The 23,235-nt window shown below is 43.8% G+C and overlaps 1 protein-coding gene across 1 annotated transcript in view; it reads left to right on the top strand.

Annotated features, from left to right (window-relative positions):
- Positions 1-22,937, top strand: part of LOC147684157 (alkaline phosphatase-like) — a 77,819-nt gene extending 54,882 nt beyond the window's left edge. The window contains exons 3-11 of the mRNA XM_086944550.1: positions 5,671-5,786; positions 7,148-7,322; positions 8,716-8,888; positions 11,870-12,004; positions 14,306-14,375; positions 15,086-15,220; positions 17,021-17,212; positions 20,053-20,169; positions 22,395-22,937. Of these exons, the coding sequence (XP_086800676.1) occupies positions 5,671-5,786; positions 7,148-7,322; positions 8,716-8,888; positions 11,870-12,004; positions 14,306-14,375; positions 15,086-15,220; positions 17,021-17,212; positions 20,053-20,169; positions 22,395-22,663 (1,382 nt within the window). The 3' untranslated portion in view covers positions 22,664-22,937. The remainder of the gene's footprint in view (positions 1-5,670; positions 5,787-7,147; positions 7,323-8,715; positions 8,889-11,869; positions 12,005-14,305; positions 14,376-15,085; positions 15,221-17,020; positions 17,213-20,052; positions 20,170-22,394) is intronic.
- Positions 22,938-23,235: the final 298 nt, after the last annotated feature.

Here is a 23,235-nt window from a genome sequence, read left to right as displayed (position 1 = left end):
CAAAATGTGGTTGGCCAATCTCGTCCCATCATTCACAGGTCTGTAACCTATATTCCACAGGCTCCGATTGGATAATGATAAAATGTGCTGCTAATGAAACTCTGTGAGGCCAGCACACCAATGGATGCTACTTCACCAGGAAATATTATGGCCAGGGACTACCGAACATCCCCCTCCCGCCTTGTTTTTAATCAACATTTATTAAAGATGGACATGAGAGAGGATTTCTTTGGAGGTGGGGGTCGTACAACCCCCGGACGTATTTATTAAAATATAAAGTCAAATAAAAATTGAGATAAACAATATTTACACATTTTTACGCATAAAACGTAGCATGAAATTTGCTTACAATTAATATGTACAGCTATCAGATGGCTAACCTTAACATACTTATAATACAAGGTATTTCCTATCCGAGTCTAATATCTGAACCATAATCATACATTAATTACTTTTCTGCGTATCCTATTTGGGCCTATGGCAAGGTCGCTAACTGGTGTCAGATCCTTATCAATTAGCCACGCCCTCCCGTAGAAGTGCGCATGAGCAGAGGGCCCGTTTACCAAGAGGGTACTCCCCACCTCCCCCCCCACATTGTGCCCGTGCGGGGTGGCCAACCAGCCTAAAGAAAGCGTGACTCCCCCACACCTATCCAGCCAGCCGGATGTGTACCCCCCCTGGAGTTCTAGAAGAGGCCACTTGTCCCTATTCAAGAATGGCGACACCCTCTAAGGACCTTAAATTTACTGCTCACCAGTCATGACCTTACCACCTGACCAAGGATTAGCAATAAATACGACGATTGATGACCTGCAAACGGGAAAAAGTTCTAAGGAACAAAATAATCATACGGCACACCTGTCATCCATGTACATTGAGAAAACGATATGAACAATCTTATAATACAATAACCAGTATCCGCTTTAGGGGATGGTGAGTGCCCCACCCAGCCTCCTAGAGGCTGGGTGGGGCAGACCTGGGAGCGCGGGTAAAAGAGGCAGACTCCCGCGCTCCCCGGCCTTTTAAACCCCCTACTGGCCAGGTCGGTTCTAACCGGCCTGACCTCTGCTCCCCATTGACCCGGATGATGATGCGGTGGGGCAGGCGAGGGGGGAGGGGGGGGGTGGTACCCCGCCAAACTTGCGGTGGGACCGATGACAGCCCTCGCCTTTCTCTTTCACATTGCTAAGATGTGTCGGCGGCCCTGCTGTTTTGTCTTTTTTTGTTATTGTAGAAAAACAATATAACAATTATTTTTAAAAAAAACACCTTGCTTTCTATTTTGGGAGCAAAATGAAAAATATAGGAGGGGGGTCACGCAGAGAATCAGCACAGTGAGAGAGGGGAGTAGAGCACAACGCAGAGATTCCTATAATGGCCTAGGACGGACTGCAGTCTTTTAACTCCTCTAGGGTTTGTTTTTAAACTTGAGGGGTGCTGACAATCTTCACACTCACCAGAAAAAAGCTGTTGTTTACCTACAATGTTATGCATAATCTCTATATGTATGCAACAGGCACACATTACTATCAGCAAATTGCACCTTTGTGCAGTATCTCTAGTAAAATATGGTTATACAATTTGTTGTTGTGTAAAGCTATTAATCCACACCCGAGTGCAGTGTGTTATCACCTCACCCAGGCCCCTGGAGGCCGCACAATCTCTGTGTTGCACATTTTTCCTAGAATGCATAGGTCAATGGTATGTACCATATCTCGCTGCCCTGTCAGCACTTGTTGCAACTGATTCACCTACAGCAATGGTCAGTCCCTACTTCTCATATCAGTGTGTAAGCGGGAAGCACTTAATAACAGCTCGCTCCTACTGGACACGCCAAAGTACAAACCGCACAACAGGTAGCATGGAGTTCACATGCCCTCTTGCTCATGTCTTTAAGGTCGGTTCTTTGCCCTTTGCCCTGTTGATGGGTGGCCATTTTTTCTGTTGTTTACTACACCAGTGCACATCGCGCAATAAACACAGCCCCACTCATGTACATCATAGCAGAAAAGGCCACTTTATTTAGGACAGTTGAAGTTTACCCAATCGCAAAGCTATATACAGTATGATATCATGAAACAAATTGCATTTCCCCAAACTTTATTCCAACAATTCAATCAAAACTTCATATAATACACCCCATGTCATTGTAAACCCCAAATTCTCCCTTCCCCACCTGGCGTTCAGACATTTCCCCCCCCCCCCCCCCCCCCCCCCCCCCACCCCTAGGAGTGGGTAAGACCGCTCCTGCCTTACCCCCCCTTCCCAAAAAAATCCGCCATAAATGACTACAGAAAAAAATGGGAAACTTCAATGCCGTCCTAGAGTGGCAAGCGACTCTATTAGGATTTTTTTTTTTTTTTTTTTTTTTACATGTAAGGGAGGGAGGTTGGGACAACGGGAAAAAACGACGACACCCCGGGCACCTCCGCCGCAATTGTCCTCCCGCTATCCTCCTACCAAATGCCGCCCGAATCCCTCCCCTGCCTAATCGCCCACACCGGCCCCTAGCGCGGCCGTTTTCATTAGCGCGAAACAGCCCAGGTGGAGACGGGCTCGCGCCCTGCTCCACCTGGGTTCCCATTATCCTTGGGTTTCACTGTTGTCCATTGGGGCTGAACTTGTATTTTTCTCTGCACCACTCTTCAGAACTGGCAGGACAAACATTGCACAAGTCCATTTCATTTGACCCTCCTTTGCGGTAAAATCGGAAAATGCAGAATTCAAAAACCCGATTTTTAGAAACACAAATCCACAAAATATAGTATATTTTGCATAAATATTTCTCTCGTAACATTTTGACCAGCCAAACCACAGTCGCAAGTATTTTCCCTAAATATGCACACACCTGAGTTAGAATAGTAAATCAACTCACTTCGAATACTTTGGGGAAGTCAGTTCAATGGATTTAGGAATTTAATACAGGTCGAAAATTCTGTAGAAAGATTTAATGTAAGGTTGAGTTGTTGTCGGTGTATAGTTTAAAGGCCATGCTTTTTCAAAAAAGTTTTTGGGTGTCTAAGATTTCATAATGCACCTTCTCCTCCTCCAAAAAATGATAAACAACACCTTTGATCATATAAATTAAATTGAGAGAAAGGCCTTTCGATTCACCCTTTAGTAGGTATCAATTGACGAGGACTTGTCGCTGTTAGGAGGGGATTTCTTTCTGAACAGCAATAATGCATGGGGCATAGGCTTCCTTTCACGCTAAGGAAGTGACCTCTTCATGAAAAGGTACTTAGAACTGAAAATATATTTTCATTTTAGACAGAATAGTAAAAAACAAACACAAAACCTTTAAAAGTAGCAAAGAGCAGGTCTGTCTGTCTGTCTGTCTGTCTGTGAAAGGATAATTAGAAATAAGGCCTCCCGGAGTGGATGGTAGGTTGGGGAAGCAGGGGTATGGGAGACCCTGCTGATCCATGGTTGGAGACAGTGCTTAATTTGTAAAAATAAAATACAAAAAAAGTGCCAGGGCTCTTGTCAAGAGGCCACTGCAGCTTGCACCACCCCGCTAGCGCTGCCGAATACAGTACTATCACTCCTAGCAATCACATTCATACAAGTGTGACAATTCAAACTTTAAATATACGTTAAAATGACTAATGCATGCTGTCCAAGCTATTCTTAAAGCTTTGGGTGGCAGGTTTTAGTGATTTTAATATATATTTATGTATTACACAATAGGTGTTCTGCTCTTTAGAAAATAAGGCAAACATCGCCACCATGTGGCAGACTGTCATAAGACCCTCTGTTGACAAAAAAGGTCCAGTGCTAAGTACCGGAAACCACCGCCTCAAATTAAGCACTGGGGTGGTGTGTGCTGCTTGTGGGAATGTGGCTGACAGACTCCGGGAGTTTTGATCTCTTTATTTTTTGGTACTTTACATTTATAATAGCTGGGTGAATGAATGACGGACAAAACAGCTGACACATGGACCTGAAAATGATTCTCACTTTTCTGGGCTTACAGGAACCAATTTCACCCACCAAGCACACACATTTGGACAGTGTGTTCCCACACCTGTGGGTGTGACCACTAATCACCCACACATTCCAGTGACCTATGTGGATAAGTGTGGGTTTAGTACAAGGAATATGGGTTTACCTGTGTCATGTTTTACCTGATGGTGATAGATGTGTAAGCCACTGTGTTGCTTTGCCCAACTCCGCATGCTTTACAGATGTGGCAGACAATAAGCATATATATTTAAAAAGGGTTAATTGTAGGGGTTCACCCCAAAGGAATATTAAAGGAATTTATATTTTATATATAACCTGCATGAATTCATGATATAGCCAGGCACTCCAACTAAACATGCAGTCTGTAGTGGACTTTCCTACCTCCCAAACTACTCCAGTCTTGCAGAGTTATTTGGTTATCATAGCAGTGAGTAGTAGTACCTACTCTCTCCTTGAGCTACAGGATGCGTTGGGAGTCCCATAGTGCTGAGACTCTTGGAAACAGGGTTTCTACACCTACCATGATTTCAGTATACAGAGTGCAAAACCCTCAGTTGGCTGATTCCGAGCGGGTGCGCTTTCCGTCTTACGGATCCCACTGACTTTGCCTTGGTGATGTCTCTTTACACATTCTCACTTTTTTACCTCCAAAAAGGCTTTAATTAGGCGTGGGCGGAAAATCCGTTCCGCTCGCGGATTTTGCGGATTTTCGGGAAATCCGCAATCCGCGAGATTTGCGAATTTCCCGCAAAATCCGCAAATCCGCGAGCAGCGGATTTTGCTCGCACTGCTCGCACTGTTCGCGTGAGTTCGCGCCCCGCGAATAAGTGCAAAATTGCAGAAATACGATCTTAGCAAAACTGAAAGTAACTACTTACCAGGTTCAAAAGTTCAGGCTCATCATTAGTAGCCATTTCCTGGAGTGCTTCCTGAGGGGCCCCTCCAGAGTTCAGTTGCCAGTTGAAACTATTATGTGACCCTGCTCTGAACCTCAGAATAGTTACACATATGCCACAAAGGTCCTGAATTACAGCTAAGGGAGACAAGCAGGAGCCAGGCTGGAAGTTAAAATCCATTAATCAGCCCCTAATTCATTATTGTCAGTTGGGGCAGGGCAGGTGTTGTAACTAATTTTGCAACAATGAAAGCACTTAGCAAGTGCAAAAGATCACTAATCAGGGCGCACTAAGGAAGCAGGTGCCAGCTAAAAAAATATTCTGTGACACATGAATCAGCCCCAAATTAATTCAGGTCACTTGAGGCAGGGAAGGTGTGCTTTGCTTTGCCGAAAATAATGTACACTGGACAACCAGAGGGTGTGGTGATGAAACAGAGGGTGGCATGGGTGGGCCAGAGGGTGGCATGAGTAGTCAGAGAGTGGCAGTGGTGACAGAGAGTGGCAGTGATGAAGAAGAGTGTCCCAAACAGGCTGGACACGTAGAAACAACAAGTTCGCGAAACTTGCGACCCGACAGGTAAGTTCGCAATTTGCGAAAGTGTACAAAACCCTCGCGAACTGGCAGAAACACGGGCGAACACAAAAAAAAAAAAAATCCGCAAATTCGCGGGAATTCGCGGATTTTGCGGATTGCGAATCCGCAAATCCGCAAAATTCGCGAACGCGAGATCCGCAAAATTCGCTCATGCTTAGCTTTAATATGTCCCTCGGTGATGGTGATGCAGATCTATCTACTCTCTTTTCAGGTATGGGCATCTCCACCATCTCCGCAGCTCGCATTTATAAGGGCCAGCTCGAGGGTGGCCCTGGCGAAGACAGCCAGATGACCATGGACGAATTCCCTTATGTGGCTCTCTCCAAGGTGAGTGGTGCAAGGTACCTTTCGGAAGGTTGGAGGTCACATGGCAACCAATGGATGAACATCTGTAGCCAACATGACCATTACTGATCTTCATTGATGGATAACTGGACAGTGAATGGTATTGGAGGCGATGGAAGTCAACCCTAGAGGCTGCTTATGGATGATCCTTTGTTTGTATGCATGGATTGTTATAAATATAGTGTAGACTAAGGTGAGTAGCAGCGGTGCACTGTACCCGAATGGGAGACGTTAGAAGATAGTACAAGATTGTTTACATTACTTAGAATGTATACAATTGCCTTAACTTTCTTCGACATAGTTCCACTCGCAAATGTATGGATGTCTCCACAGACAGAATATTAGGACCCTTATTTAGGGTTTGAGGAGCAGATGGAACATCATGAACCAGCAGTTCTCCCGCCTGCCAAATCCATGGTTTGCCAGCTATGTATACTGAGCCCGATTCATAGAACTAACTTAAGACAAAATCCTAAACTTACTACCATTTTGGTATTCACAAACGGCACTTAGTCATTTTCGTATTCACAAAAGGCACTAACCTACCCATTTTGTGTAGCTTTCTCATTTTGTGTAACTTACTCACTTTGGTATTCACAGAAGGCACTTACTCATCAATGAGTAAGTGCATTCAAAATGTGTAAGTTACACAAAATGAGTAAGTGCCTTCTGTAAATAAAAAAATATGTAAGTTACACAAAATGTGTAAGTTACACAAAATGAGTAAGTAAGTCCCTTCTGTGAATACCAAAATGGTGGTAAGTTTAGGATTTTGTCTTAAGTTAGTTCTTTGAATCAGGCCCACTGTTGGGGAACCGCTTGGTTACTGTCGACTGAACACCAATTGGCTTAGTCTACTTAATTTTCTCCATATAGATTCCATAAGTATTTAGTTCTTACTTTTGTTGGTTTTATCATGCCACAGGACCGGTTTTTAATTCTGCGTTTATCAGTAAAGGTGTAATGCAATAGACATTTGTAAATTTGGATTCTGGAAGTCAGAGAGGGAAATCCCAAAACAGAAGTACATTTGGTGACAGTTGGCCAGCGTTGCAAAAATATTTGGCAAGCTCGCGAGGGAAGTGCACCCAAGTGCATCCATCCAGTGGAGTTCATGGCTCCATGACCTTGCTCATTCATGAAGACTCCCTTGTTAATTTCAAGAGCTAATTACCCTGAGATCATGATTCATGCGCATGCTGTGGTGGCAGAACCTTGACCTGGGGCCACCCGATGGTCAATGGTGAGCAGAAGAGGAAAGGATATTTGCTATGGTACAATTAACCCTAATATGTGGAAATCTATTTTGTTGCCTTTAAATGCAAACCCTCCTTCTCTTCCAGACGTACAACATAGACCGGCAGGTTCCAGACAGTGCTGGCACCGCAACTGCCTACCTGTGCGGAGTAAAGACCAATGCTGGTACCCTGGGATTGAGCGGAGCAGCTGTCTACAAGCAGTGTAACACCACCTACGGCAATGAGGTGGAATCAATCCTTCGTCGGGCGAAGAAAGCAGGTATGGAAGGCGTGGTGTCGTCGGCCTCAAAAAGGGCGTGGCTTTTAACTTTCAAGTGTATTTGATGGTAGCCACCCCACTTTTCCATGGAATTACACCGTACTCATGTATATCACAACCAATCAGTTGACTCCTTTACAAGGGCGTGGCTCCTCCAACCAACGATTCAGAAGCGCCAGAGAGGGCGGGTTTTCAAGGTAGCTAGACAAGATCCCATTTTCCATTTAGTTTTCCTGTTTTCTATCGATTATCAGTGGCATTTTTATGAACTCTTTTAGCACTATGAACCCTTCACTGAGCTTGTGAGCCACCTTTACAAACTGCAAAATGTTATAGAGCGCGCACAGAGACGGGTGAACAGAGCCTCCTGACCATGGAAGCAGCAACATATGTATTTTCCCTCCCGCTGGACCCAAATCCCTACCCAAGTCCCTACTTGTTCATTGTCTATCCTTTTTACTTTTCCTGCTCCACGCCCATAGTCTTGGTCAGACTATTTCCACCTGTGTGGACTGATCTCTTCTGTTTTTTCTTTTTACTTGTCTACCATCCTGTCCTGCCCATCACTGCCTCCCATATTGTTATCACAGCGTCATATCAGCATCAGTGGGTCCCCCATGAACAAAATTCAGGAACTGTATAAACTTTTACTGATTGGGCCCCAGCTGACCTTTGTTGACCAGCATTTACACCAGGCACAGGAAACCCTTTTCACCCCATTGTAAGATAATTTTGATACCTTTTGATATTCACAGCCGCGTTTTGCTCAGTCGGACACTATGGGTGATTTGCAGTGAAATTATCTGAAACGTATAATGCCTGTAGTTGTGTTAACAGGCAAAGTCTGTAGGTACACATCACGACTCAAACACAATCTGATAGCAGCCGGCATTACATAACGTCCTTCATGGGGCAAAAACCATGAAGAATTTCATTGCGTAGATCTATTGCGTTGACCGCTCTTATTTGTGAAAGAGACAGCCATTGCCACATCACAACCACTAGGCAGTGAAACTTCACAACCACACGATAATGGATCTTGCATTTGAATTTAATCCTCAATTTTGTGATTGCTGCCAGATGTCCATGTGCGACTGGGTCTCTGGTTCATCAAAAGCCCCATTTGATTATGTGGCGACTGCAAATTGACCAAATATGATCATATAAGGTCATCAATAAAACCCTTCACTTATAATCATAGGGCTATCTTGCAATGTTAATAATCTATTGCATCACTTCTCAAGAGATCATTTTATGGCACACTCTGATCAGCAAACAAGACTTTATAAAGTAATTTACACATTATCAAGATATGATGAACTTGCCTTCCCCCCCAAAAGGTGATCAATGCATGGCTTGAAGATCCACCGGTATGCCGTTGCTTGTCTTACAGGAAAGTCCGTCGGCATCGTGACCACCACCAGAGTCCAGCATGCTTCTCCAGCCGCAGCCTACTCCCATGTGGTCAGCCGAGACTGGTACTCGGATGCATACATGCCGAAAGATGCCATCAACCAGAGCTGCACCGATATCGCCTACCAGCTCGTCCACAATATAGACATTGATGTACGTAAAGGCGATCCATGCTCTGTTAAGGGGGGTATGATACAAAATTAATTGGGATTTAAGTGGAAAAAACAACTCCCATTATAAATAAAAAAAAATAAAATCATTTGTAATTTGGATGAAGGTTTCTTTAATGTTACATCACAATTATGGCTCCTCTTTTGATGGTATTTGATGCATTTATTGTTTTAAACTTCAGACTGTTGATATACTTTTAATTTTCATTTTACTGTATTTATCCATATTTTTCCTCTGTGTAAAAAAATGAAGTTGCAACTACTATACTTAAACCTTTATTTAATTGGTAAACATACACCGGCTATTTGATGTTATAAATGTTAGAGCTCTAAATAGTTATATACAATAAAAAAATGCATTCACCTGAAAACATACTAGTACATGGGCAGATGTTTAGCTGTTTACATGTATTGCACCCTTTTCAACTTCCTATACTGTCACTATGCACAGCTCCTGGCCTGCCAGTCATTACTGAGGCATGGAAGAGGCGGAAATGTCTACTACATTGTGTAGATTCGGGTTTCCCGTCCTCAATGTCCAGCTGCGTAAAACTTGTATTCTGGTTTTTGATTTTTAATCCTGGCATTATGCTAACCTAGCCTATTTTCCGAGACCTAGACCTGTCCCTTGACATACGTGAGGCCTTGACCTGTTGGTGGGGTCACCAAGAGCATCCTCATTGACAGACGTGGGATGGCTTCCAGCAGAGTGCCTAAGACGGGTGTCAGCAAGAGATGCTCATGTGGCAGGGAATGGGTCCATTGGGTCTGCTTGGGCAATCCTGTGGAGGGATCCTCGGCCCACCTTGAGCAATTTGGGGGGAAATCCGATTTTTGTCCTGTGCTCTTCTTATCAGAAATACCAGCAGTTGGAACACATTTTTATGGTTTGCTATGCAGATGGAAGCAAGGGACGTAGAGCCTGATTTATACCTTAGCAGGAAGGATACTCCTCTGCAATGGTGACAGAGTATCCATAAAACTAAGGGGCAAATTACGATCTCGTTTGGAAGGGCTCCGAACCGGATTCGCTAAAAGCAAATCCGTTTCGGAGCCTCTGTTTCTGACGGAATCGTCCCTCTATCCGAACAACCAAGTACGATGCGAATAAGCCGTCTGCGTCGACCGAATCTGTTCCGAACCCGTAACAGTCAGTCTGAGTCTTTCGGAGACTAATTGTGCAGCTCAAGGGGACTGGGAACCAAACGAGCAAGTACGATGCACGAGTCTGACAGCCGTACCGATTCGGTTTTGCTGGGACGAAACGGCTGTGGGAATCGGACTTTGGGGTCCGTGGCAGGCCCGCCTTCACTCTGGGCCCACCTAATCGGTCCTGTAGGGGTACCCATGGGTCCCCCCTTTCAATGCACAGTGTTGAGGGCACAAAGGGGTGCCAGCCACAGGGTGCATGCTTTTCCCCACCCACCCCATTTTGCAATGCAAGCTTATTTTCGTGTACGGTACACAAGATCCCTTTGAATTCAATGGGAGACCGAGCGAACAGATTCTGTCAGTATACAGATGCATCGCACTCATTCAGTCAGTTTTCTGGAGCGCAATTTGTACAGAAAGCCTTCCAGAACCGAGGCATCCGGAGGGCTTACCTAACGAGATCAAAATTGGCCCCTAAGACTGTGGTCCAACCACTTAATTTAAATGCGGATCATGGCGGAGACTACTTCATCTCTGCCATGATTAAACCTGTGTGATGGCCTGCGGAGTAAGGGCCGTCTGAGGTGGTCCTATAGTTCAGCACACCTGATTTAAATGGGTGGAATTAGAGGTCAGTTGTCCTGTTCATCACTGCCAGGAAAACTCTGGAAGTATGGGGCAATCAAAACAACAACATGCAGCCTTGCCATGGGAGATGACTCACATGGTGAAGGGTGCATCGTCTTTTTTATTTTCAAATTTAGGATTAAAGCTATTATATACTATGAACATCTAGACATCACGTTGCAGGACCGAACAGTCAGAATACACTAAGTTGTGCCAGGAAATGCAGCATTGTAATGTCAAGGCTGGCACCAGTGTTTAATGGGGTGGCAGAAAAATTCAACACAAACCCCGCGGTTCTGACAGAATTTGACCCCGGAAGTACAGGATCACAAATGCAGACCCTCAGGGGTTGAGTGAAGTAAACAAGGGTAGGTAGGGAAGATGCATGGTTTCAGCGTCTGTTTCCATCTGATACCAACTTTTGATTCTCACTGGACCGTCTCAATAGGTCTTCTGCTAATCGGGGGACTCTGAGAAAGATAGGACAGGTTCAGTATAATAGGCTAACACAATGTGATACCAGTAAATCATTCCGTCACAGTTCGCTTGCCAGCATTCGCTTAGATGGAGCTATGACAATCCCCAGGGAGCAGAGGGAAGACACCCCTAGGAAGCAGTGTGCACCTATGGAACATCTGGGAGACAGGTGACAAACACAACCAACACACTACTGGAGAATGGAGGGAACTTAAAGAGCCAAGTGAAGGAATACGCAAGGGGAACTGAAAGGGTGAAAAGTATAAATGTGAGAAGGCAGGTACGCAAACTAAAGCAGGTGGTGGAAGCCACAATCACCCAAACACAATGTTCCCAAGCACTGAGGAAAAGGCTCCCAGCATCTTTATGCTATCACTTGCCCAACGGGACCTGGAACTACTGTTGGATCTATGTTTCCAAATTGGAATGCTAACCTGAAGACGATAAATACCTCAAGTACCAGTTGCCAGTTCTGCAGAGCCGCCAAATTCTGAGCCCCAATCTCTTCATGTCTTTTACTCTTGCAATGTGGAAACCTTCAAGTTGGTAAGCATTTATTTATATAATGCTTGTTCAATAAATGCCCACTTTTACTATGCACATCCTGGCTTTCTCTGTATTATAATATTGAATCAGATTTGTAATGTATTGAATATCCTAGTAAAAATGTCACTATATTAAATTAAATGCCCTTTTTAATTCTTCCAGGTTGTCCTAGGTGGAGGACGGAAATACATGACCCCAAAAGGCACCCCCGATCCCGAATATCCAACTGAGCCAAAGCAGAATGGAACTCGAAAGGACGAGAGCAACCTGATAGACATGTGGTTGAAGGGCAGGCAGGTAGAGTAGCCATTACAAGTCAGGATCAACAGCAGATATGTTCATTGATAAAGGCCTCCTCCTATTGGCTACTACACTTGTCCGTTTTGCTTTTGCTTACCTCTCTCACTAATGTGTTTATATCAGTACTGCTGACTTGCATTGTAAATGGGGCATCCATCTTTAACTAGTGCATTTACCTGCTTCTGCTAATGCACTTACTCGCCCTGTCACTAATCCACTCAGTCACCGGCTCCAAATATATCTACAGTCTTTCTGAATAATCAGAAAGCAGAGTACAAGTGAAGAAACTCTACACGAGGAAATTGTAAAAGATTCACAGTATAATTGCTCCTGCGGATTATAAAGCCTGGCCACGCCCTGCATCTGAGACAATGTCTAATACCGAACAGCCAAGTTTAACTTGCAGGTTGATGCCTTATTAGCTCATAATATATTGGTCAAGGCTGGAGATGGGGTCAAAAATATATATTAACCTCAACAATAACTGAGAGACACTTTAAATAGTCGTATTCTTACAGTAAATTGCACTTGTAGATTTACTCACTCATAAACTTACTTCTCCACCTAAACAATAACTTTAGACTTTTTAGCTATTCACAATTTAAGAGTGCAGATAAATTACTAGATGCAGTTGCATGGCTCCACCACTAAAAACATTGGATGGACCCTGCTGGAAGAGGACTTAGAAGTGTTACATCACGTAGGCGAAGGTATCCGCCACCAAAGTGGAGATGTCCCTAAGTTTGAGAGAAAAAAGATTTCATAATTATTATATATTTTTAAAGAATTTTCATGTATTTAGCAAAAATAATTATAATGTAAGCATAACTTATAACACAAATTATATATGGTTACCATAATCAAATGTAGAAATATGCTGAAAGTTTGTATAAGGGCAGGGGAAAACAGACCGGTAGTCTGTTCTCCATACCTAATAGAACTTGGCACTTTAAATTTGAGGGAGGAAATGGTAGCACAACATGAAATCAAGGCCTCTAGGGGCCGAAACGCGTCCTGGCGGCACGACAAAAAATTATATATATATATATAATGGCAGAGTGGTGTTGGGTTGAAAAATAAATATCACACACCAGATACTGGGTTTGCCTCGTCTTTTTACCGTGTTACTGGCTGTTGAAGATGACAACGTACCGAATATATATATATATATGTATATATATGTATATATATATATATGTGTGTGTATATATGTGTGTGTATATATATATATGTATATATGTGTGTGTATATATATATATATGTGTGTGTATGTATATATATGTGTGTGTATATATATATATGTATATATATGTGTGTATATATATATATATATATATATATAATATATATATATATATATGGATTAACATTAATTAGTTTTATTTAACATTATTTCCGAGTGGGTGTTATTTTAACTCCCTGTCTCTATTATTTTCATGGGAGAATATTGCAGTACCTGTGAGTTGCTGTGTAGTGTTGGACTTACACCAAAGCTGTTGTGGAGTACAACCGTTTTGGGTCTTTTTTGGCTGTGGTTACTTCATACGTTTTTATGGGTGGGACATTGTATTTGTATGACACACACTAAACCCCTCTATACTCCTCTAGGAGTCCCTCTTTCTTCCCTCCATCTCCCTACTACTAATAAGTAGTTTCCATTTTTCAGCCATTTCTCTTGGTCCCTCCTACATTTACTACTAAAACATATATGTACGTGTGCGGAAACCTCCACAAGCAAGGCAGAGACCTCCACATATAAAAGATAGAAATAGGCGGGGCAGCACTCGTAAATTTGTGAATAGCATTTTATATACCGTGGGTCGTGCTATATGTGTTACCATGTTTGTTTTGTTTTTCTACATTTTTTTTCAGCTCACTCTGTTTAATTAAAGCTTGAAAGACAGAAACACAATTTATCATAAAGCAAAAATTGTATTTCAATTTATACATTTCGGAATTTTAAACTAAATACTTTTCATGCACATCAGTGTTTAGCAAGCACTAGCTACACCACTTTGATGCCAAAAGTGACTGACTCCAAATGATCTGGCCTCTTAACCCCTTGTCACGACCACACCCGTTTCTGTGGAACGCTCAGCGTTGCGGCCGTTATGACGAGCTCAGCTCGTCATGAGCACACGGCCACCGTGGCTCATGACGAGCTGAGCTCGTCATGAGCATGGGAGAGGTTAAAACTCCATAGTACCTCCCCTCTAGTTATTTGTAGATATGTTCTCAAATAAAATGTGGTGTGATGTAAGTGTACACTAGTTGCTAACCCTCCTTGTTTAATCCTAGGATGCTCAGTATGTGTGGAACAAAACAGACTTTGACGCCGTGGATGCAGACACCATTAACTATCTTATGGGTAAAGTATTTATTTTGAAATTTCCTTCCAGAACCATGCACCTTGGAACAAAATAACATGGAGTCGGAAGTTTGGTCCAGTGGCTTTTGGAGCAAAATTTGTCAGTTTCCACTTCCCATGAGTAACCATGTACATCAAGATTTACCTATAGGGTAATGCCGCATGCGTAAATGTAACTCATGCTTGCACTTACACTGTTGATCTTTTTCATGTTTCTATAGGCGGAAATTATTTAACCCCTAGACAACCCCCATTCTAATTTTAGGGCTGTTACCACACCTTTCACACTGATTTACTCTTGCCCCTGACTGTAGTAAATTTCCAACTGGTTTCATGGTGAGAAACTACCTGCAAATGTTTTGTGAATCTGCTTTACTAACTAGTTTTACTTACATGTAACATTCTGCCACCGCGGTGTAAATTTAAATAAATTCCTTAAGAGGGAAAAATTCCACCACAAAATTGAGATCCACTCTTGTAGATGATGCAACATGATCACTTATGCTACATTCAGGTGTACAAATAGATGCATGAATTGGTGCCAAATGATGGGTTTGCTCTTTCTAATTGGAAGAGGAGGTTTGAAGGCTGGTGGTGAGGCTGTGATACAGACCAGAGCAAGCTTTAAATGGAAGTACCACCTTGTCCCTCAGCTGGAAACTATGGACTATGGTCTTACTGTTCCTTCATCGTCTTCTCTAATCCCCTAGGTCTTTTTGAGCCCAAGGACATGCTGTATGAATTAAATCGAAATGCATCGATGGATCCTTCCATTGTTGATATGACGGACAAGGCTATTCGAATACTCAGCAAGAATCCCAAAGGATTTTTCCTCTTTGTTGAAGATAAGTATTGACCCAGTGACCGTGCTAGGACTGGTCTCTTACGGTTTGCGTAGTCTTTGTCTATAAATTACAACAGCACCAGGACTTTGTTACTCTGCAGATTCACCATACTCCCATCCTTCCATTGTACATGGGTCTCTTTAGGAGTATTTATCGCCTTGGTATTAATCATGAGTGATCAATCTCAGGTGATAGATTCTTGAGGTGTTATTTTTAATTGCTTTAGCATTAATTTCAGATATACATAATGTGTCTCAGACTTCCATTTTTTGCATATGGGGCTTCATGCCCACCCATCCTTTTCTTCTTTTAAGCATAAAAGAAAAACACAACACTCGGGAGAGTGCATCAAAGTTTAACATGCATTTAAAGCTAAAATAGCCAGATAGCCTTTAAAGTAAGCAAAAAAAATTGCTATTTCAACAGACCAGAGTTTCACCCCCCGATAAGTTGGAAGATTTGGTGCTAAAATGCATATATTTTGGAGCTTAATTTAAATAGATTTTCAATGCAAGTACATGGAAGCAAGAACACTGATAGAAATGAAACTTTAGCCACCTTGGGAAGGTTATCTTTTCACAAGAAGTAGGGGAACTTTTTTCCTTAAAGTAAAAAAGTATGGGCACGTCATACCCCTCTGATCCCGCCCTGCATATCTCGGATATTAATTACCCTATTACACAGATAAAGAATGGCGCCTTTCTAAGGTTTATTATTTCAGTCACTGCAATCTCAGAAACTGCATATCACCAGTTAAAGGTATATTAGGTAATCAGTAATATTAACTGATGTGCCAATAGCATATTACCTGCCCTTTTTACAAGGTCATTGACTTCCCGCCAGTGCCAAGTGGGCGATCCGATATGGGGTTGGGACAGGCATGAGTGCGTGCTCTCAGGGAGGGCTCGGTCTCTGACAGTGGTAGAAGAAGGGAAGGAGTGTTGATGCTGGCAATGTTAGTATTAATGGGAGACCGCAATATTACCCCTTAGAGACCCTTGTGAAATAGAGAATCCCATGCTGTTATGTTATGTTCTATGTTATGGTATGTGAATTTGTAGAGCGTGGCTATCACCCGTGAGAATATCCAGGTGCTGAGTAGGGCAGGCCTGAGATGTGAAGAGGAGGTCATACCTGTTTTGTCTGGAAGAGCCATGTTTTGAGGTTCCCTCTGAAGTCCATGAGGGAGGGGCAGGTTCTGAGGTGTTAAGGGAAGAAATCAAAGTTTCAGCACAGATTCCCACCTGTGAAACTGAAACTCAAGCATTTTTCAGAGAGGAAAGTCTTACAGACATGGCCTGGAGGACATGTCCCCAGAAGAAAATGTGGAATTACCGCACTGGAGCACTGCACCTCCTGTAAACCCATTTGGGCAGTTTTTGACAAAAATGGGATTCCCAGGACACTCCTAACTTCTTGTGAAACTGGCCAGGAAGAGATTGAGCAGCATTTTGTTGCAGTAAGACAAGTATAGCAAATGAAATCATCATGAAAAAGTCTATCAGAGAACAACATACACTGGATGAAATTAAAGCCAAAAAAAATAGGAACCAATTTGAAAGGTTACTTTTCATGGTAAAGAAACCAACCTTATTTATAGGTTTAAGGCGCAGTTTATGTATTCTCAATAATTTATTAATTTCTAATCCTTGAACATTTTTGGGAACGTGGGTGATTTTGAATTAGTTTGAGCTCATCTTGACATTTCGAATCAGTGAAATATGTGAAAAGGTCAGTCCAATGCTCCTTTAATGCACAGCGCTTCTTTTGTTTAATGAGCTTCCATCTTTTTTTAATCACGAGGCAGAATTGACCATGGACACCATGGCAGTAGAGCCAAAATGGCGCTGATGGAGACCGTCATGTTGGACAGAGCCATCCAGAGAGCCAACGAGTTGACCAGTGAGTCTGAGACGCTGACCGTAGTGACCGCCGACCACTCACATGTCTTCAGCTTTGGCGGGAACCCCCGGCGTGGCAACAGTATCTTGGGTAAGTGAAGCGGTTCCCTTGTTGGAGATGAGCCTGCCTTCTGTACCGCCATCCAAGTACTAACCAGGCCCGAACCTGCTTAACTTCTGAGATCAGACAAGACCAGGTGCTTACAGGGTGGTATGGCTGTAGGCAGCCTGCATTCATGATGGTTAAGCAACAAAGTGGAAGCAATGAAGGCAGGGGTTGGTGAAGTATGTGACACTTGTGTTAAGGTCTTTTTGTCATATTGACTAATACAGCTTTAAAAGGACACTTGCATGTGCTGAAATGAAAGTTATGCTGAATTGGTCAAAAGTGGGATTCCAAACTTTATATGTTGGTCTAAGCCTCACTAAGATCGTCAGAGTTTGGAAGCACTGATTCTGCCATATTAGTCCCCAAAAATGTGTAATCCCAGATAGGTTCCCAATCCCCCAGAGTTACCTGGAACCTTCAGTAATGATAATCCCAGGGCGGTGAAACAGTAGTGGTAGTTCCAGTACTAGCAATAACTGTTTAAATATGCACGCCGGGTAACTTAAAACCTTCATGTTTGCAGAAGTACCACAATAGCTATCTTTCAAAGATGCTACAAAATATAGATCATATGGATCCATTCCTTTTGCTGATTTAGAATTTAAAGATTATGGGAAAGCCATTCCAAAATGCCTCAATACAATGCTGGCATGATCTATGGACCTCACCCACTTGTATACGGACAAGTGAGAAGATGCACTCGTCTGAACTTCCTGGGTCTTTCAAAGTAGACGCGGTCAAAGGTAGACGCAGAGTATGAGCACTGTGTGGTGTGGTGCTTTGAGTGGGTGCATGGGTCTTTCAAAGTTTAAGAGGTCAGGGGTAGACCCAGAGTATGGGCACCCTGTGGTGTGGAGCTTGGTGTGGGTGCATGGGTCTTTAAAAGTAGAAGAGGTTGGTGGTAAACGCAGAGTATGGGCAGTGCGTGGTGTGGGGCTTGGTGTGGGTGCATGGGTCTTTCAAAGTAGAAGAGGTCAGTGGTAGGCACAGAGTATGGGCACCGTGTGGTGTGGGGCTTGGTGTGGGTGCATGGGTCTTTCAAAGTTTAAGAGGTCAGTGGTAGACACAGAGTATGGGCTGTGTGGGGCTTGGTGTGGGTGCATGGGTCTTTCAAAGTAGAAGAGGTCGGTGGTATACGCAGAGTATGGGCTCCACGTGGTGTGGGTGCATGGGTCTTTCACATACTATTCGACAAGAGGAGAAAAAAGATTCCCCAACTTGTAGATACTTGTTCAAACTTGGTGTGAGTCGTGTATGGTATTAAGAATTAATGAAGTTGTTTTTCAAGTCAAATATACTTTAGTGTTGATGGTCACTAGGATTGGCATTGATCACAAGCTTGAGGAATTCACGACAGCGACCACATGCAACTTTTTTTTCTTCACTTGGCTTCATCCCCTAACAAACTGGCAGTGGTCACTTCCACAGAAAGAAAACCTGCTTGCCTCTCACCATGAGGTGGATAAGCTAGCTTCTTGTTCGGGTAGGTACAAGGCTTACCCTGAATTGTCCAGCACCCAGGGGCGTCTCCACCGTTAGAGTGGAGGAGCATCGTCCCACCGAATAAAATGCCCCCCAAAGCCCCAGAGATGAAAATTAAAATAATAATAAGGTTAATTTATCACCATTTGATTTTTTATCCTTCCGTCCCAAACAGAGTGTCGGGATGAGGAGGGCCTGCTGAGTGGCAGCAGCAGGGAGGAGAGTCAGGGTTGGATTGGGATTAGAAATTGACACGGGAACGGCTGCATAAAAGTAGCCTCCATTTGCATATTGCCTTTCCTCAAAAGAATGCTTCAGCGAAGTTTTATAAACACCTGAAAACAAGTGAGGCCACTTGTGCCCAGGCCCCCTGCCCCCCCTCAGTATGCACATATTAATGGGCCGACCCAGGGATAGAAAGGCAGTGACACCTCTGCCCTTTGATAATTGGGAGGTAATGGACGCCCACCTGCCTCTAGAAAGGGCAATATCTGAGCACACCAGACATAGCCCAAATCAGTTCCCTAGGCTGCCAAAAAAGCAGCCCGCAGCTGGAACTTCGATACCGGCCCATCGACCATTGCCTGCCTGACCAATCCGACCCTGAGGAGGGTGGGCTGCCTCTACACTTCAGTTTAAAGTGTGCATGTTCTTTGTTCGGCTGTCTTGCAACGGCCAGCCAGACATGCACACTTTGAACCCTCTCTAACACACTGGGTTAGACCAAGCACAGGCCTCCAGTGAACTCAGGAGCGCTGAGAGAGGCCACTCCCTCCAATCCTGGCTCTTCTCTCATGCTGGTTAACAGCATGAGAGCAGCGCCAGCATTGGGTAAGGAGGTTAGCTGGGGCACGTGCTGAACACTGGACTGCAGTGAGGAGGACTTGTAGTAAGGGGGACTTGTAGTAAGGAGGAGGGGTGTTGTGTGTGTAAGGTTAGTGGATTTTTACTATTTTACTTGCGGCACAATAGTGCCTGCAATTATCCACCACACGTTTGCCCGCCTCACCATTCTCTGTAGATGCCAGCCGCTACTTCCAGCACCATTCCCAAGTAAAGCAGTCAGTCAGTGAGAGGAGATGTCCATTGCCATACAAAGAATGTTCAGACATCAAGAAAATTACAGGAGATTAGAAAAGGCCACTGGACTTCTTTGGTTTAGTACATTTTTCCATCGGAGCTCTAAATCCATTACCTTCACATGAACCTGTAGACCGCCCCTGGCAGCTGACTTTATGAAGGCAGAGTTTTAAAGAAATCTAAGCTTCAGACCTTAGTATCTGAGATCACCCCACTGTAATTTTACCCCATATTCTCTGTTGTCTTTGTCTTCTCTGCAGGACTGGCACCCGGCAAAGCAAAAGACAAGATGCCCTATACCAGCATACTGTATGGCAACGGGCCAGGCTTTGCTGTGCGCAACGGGACCCGCGCGAACATTACCACCACAGACACGGGTACGAGGGCTTCTATCTGTTGTGTTCTATTTGTGTCCAAGCATGTGCATTCGAACTTATATAGTGTGACCCTGGCTACAAATATTGGAGTGGTTGACGATAGGGAATTGACACACAATCCAGAAAAGAGGAGGATTCAGGGGAAACCTGCCTTGGTGAGATTTTCACTATAAATTGGGCAATGAAGGGGTGAGGTTTGACAAGGGGCGATGCACTAGCCAAATGTGGGGCGTCTCTTCAAGAAGCGATAACTGTTGAGACTGGCTTTCAGCTCCTTCGGGAAGTAGAGAAGGGATGTGCCAGATCTCGACAGGGATAGATTCCCTAACGCTACAAAAGTAGCAGAAGAGATCGTTTATCTCTTTTTCCCTGTTTGAGTTTACAGCTGAGCTTTGCAATGCTGGTGCTGTAGAGAGAACCAAGGTCTTAACATTATATGCCTAGTATGGTCTTTAAGTTGACCAACGCTTCGGACCTGATTTATATCTCGTCCGCTGAAATATAAATCCTATTGGATAGTATGGAATTTGTATTTCGGTGGATGGGAGATCCGTCACTTTGTAACTTGAGTAATCCGTCCGCTGAAATCTAAATCCGGCCCTCAGATAGTGCAGCTGGTGTGGCTTGCAATGCACGCAGGCACGGGCAGTTGTCGCCCTTCTCAGAGCATAGGTGTGAGTCGGTTCTGTTTCCAAAGAGCTACTATCAAAAGGGCTACCGCATGAGAATGCCAGCCAACATGGCATTTAAGAGCAGACTAGACCAGGGGGTTAGGTGCCATTATATGTGCTGTGAAATTGACATGGCAAGAGCTGTTGACCTTTGCACTGGAGAGTCAGGTGTGAGCATCTGCTCAGCTCAATATTGGGTAATTTGGGCAAGTCACTTACTTTCCCTGTGGCTAAAATAAAATGTGTAATCTGGTGCTTAAGTAAAGCTCTCTATTGTCCTTGGTCCCAAGCACATTTCTAAATGGTGCTGATACCTAATTCTTTCTGTATATAGTTGACATACATCACCAATCCTTTCCCTCCTCTTTCTTGAACTTCTTTCTTCAGGTCATTCTTGACATTGACAACAGCAGCACTGTCTCTTCTTTCCAAGATCTTACACAGATGTTTGTGCCTCATGCATTTCATGGTGCAAGCAAAATCTTGTGTGCTGTTCCAACCTAAACACAACTTCACATCCAATTCACATATGTTTCAAAGTAAAATGATGCATTTTCTTCTTGGGAATTTAAAGAACATAAAACATCTTGGTTTATCTCATTATTCTCTTTTCCACTGGGATGGACCTGCAGACTCTTCCCCTGTCACTTCCTCTTTTCAAGGTTGAACACAGGTTTAAAATGGAGGACAGCATGACCAAAATAAATGCTCTAAATTTATAAAAATGATAGTGATGGAAGACTAAGGGACTAATATAGAGATATGGAGATAGATTGATACATTGAAATAGAGATGGTGATAAGATAACTGCTATAAATTGACAGCTCTCCGGCTGTCCATTTCTCAGTAAAGCCGGCTTATCACGGTTGTCCCAATGGTGGAGTCATCAGGAAATCCCTTTCAGCTGACCCAAGGCTGGTCAGAGTGCAGTTGGAAAGACATTCTATATATTGGTGTTAATCCCATGCATGCCCCTGGTTTTTATCTTGTCCCATCTTGCCACAGAAAGCATGGCGTTCCAGACCGGAATGGTCGACTGACGTCAAAAGAGTCCAGCGTGTAGAGCGTATTAGTATGTTTTTTTCCAAAGACAGACCCCTGCTTTGGGGGTGCGTTTGTTGTCTTTGGATAAAAAATGAATGTCTACAGGTCCACCATGGTGGCATTGCCTGGGGATCTGCTGCTCTTCTTTTTCCCTGGAAGGGGCTGATGGTTGGAATAATGCCCAGCTGTGAGAAAGCTCTAAATGCTGACATTCTGAGGGTACAGCCAGTCACACTTTTAACTCATTGACAGAAACTGGCATGAAAGTGGTTCCTGCTATTGGTGAAAGATGTCTGAAGGGCAGTCGGACATCTCTAAATGTGGGAGATGGGTATTCCATCAGGATGATGGACTTCCGATGGCGTAAAGCTCATTTCCCTGATGGAGTACGGCCTGGTCTCCGCACTCAAAATCAGGCCCTCGGTCTGAAATGTGACTGTACGTACTTTTCATTGGGGGAGAGGGTGTAGGTACGTGGTCTTACCTTTTTTCTTTTCTTTTTATCACCAGAGAGCAATGACTACATGCAGCAGTCGGCAGTGAGCCTGAGCACCGAGACCCACGGTGGCGAGGATGTGGCGATCATGGCCAAGGGTCCGATGGCGCAGCTCTTCCACGGCGTCCGCGAACAGAATTACGTTGCCCATGTCATTGCGTACGCCATGTGCATTGAGCCATACACAGACTGTCCACATGAGTCGAACATGGCAGCATCGTTTCATCCTCCGTGTACCCGGCCCTACTTCCTCGGAACACTTCTGCTGTTGCTGATCCGGTGACACTTATGGATGTTTTGTTGGTGAACTCCTCACCCTACCTTCTACCTCATCTTCATTCTTTACCTCTTCTCTTCTCTTCTCGTCCCTTCCCTTCTCTTTTGAAATGAAATCCAAACCCAGCTACCCCAACTGAGGCGTTCGTGAACATTTCCATGTGCTGGTCGAACTTTTATACGTTTTATACCATTGGACCCACAGTTATGGTGGGAACCTCATTTGGATCACTTTTTAAAATAAAAATGTAAAATGAGCCTTATAAATCAATCAGTCAGTCCATTTCTAGAGCGCTACTTATCACCTGTGAGGGTATCCAGGCACTGGAGAGGTCCAGTGTTGTGCTTGCTAACACATTTATTTTGTGCAATGTATTGCCAAGGCTATTCAAGTACTGCTTGGGATTTTAACAGAAGCAGTGAAGGCCCGCTGTTGCACACTACCACCCACCTGCACTTGAGCGCAAGGCTACAGGAGATAGTAAGCTGCTGGTTGCTGATCTGCAGCTAGTCAATGTAACTGGCTCTTCGCTGCGGGTTCTGCCTTCTCCTGAGTTGCTTTACCCTCTCTTTTGCTTT

Source organism: Lissotriton vulgaris, chromosome 11, assembly GCF_964263255.1.
Source record: "Lissotriton vulgaris chromosome 11, aLisVul1.2, whole genome shotgun sequence".
In the NCBI taxonomy this organism is placed as follows: domain Eukaryota; kingdom Metazoa; phylum Chordata; class Amphibia; order Caudata; family Salamandridae; genus Lissotriton; species Lissotriton vulgaris.
The sequence above is the reverse complement of the archived record's forward strand: the minus strand, read 5'-3'. Positions and strand labels throughout refer to the sequence as shown.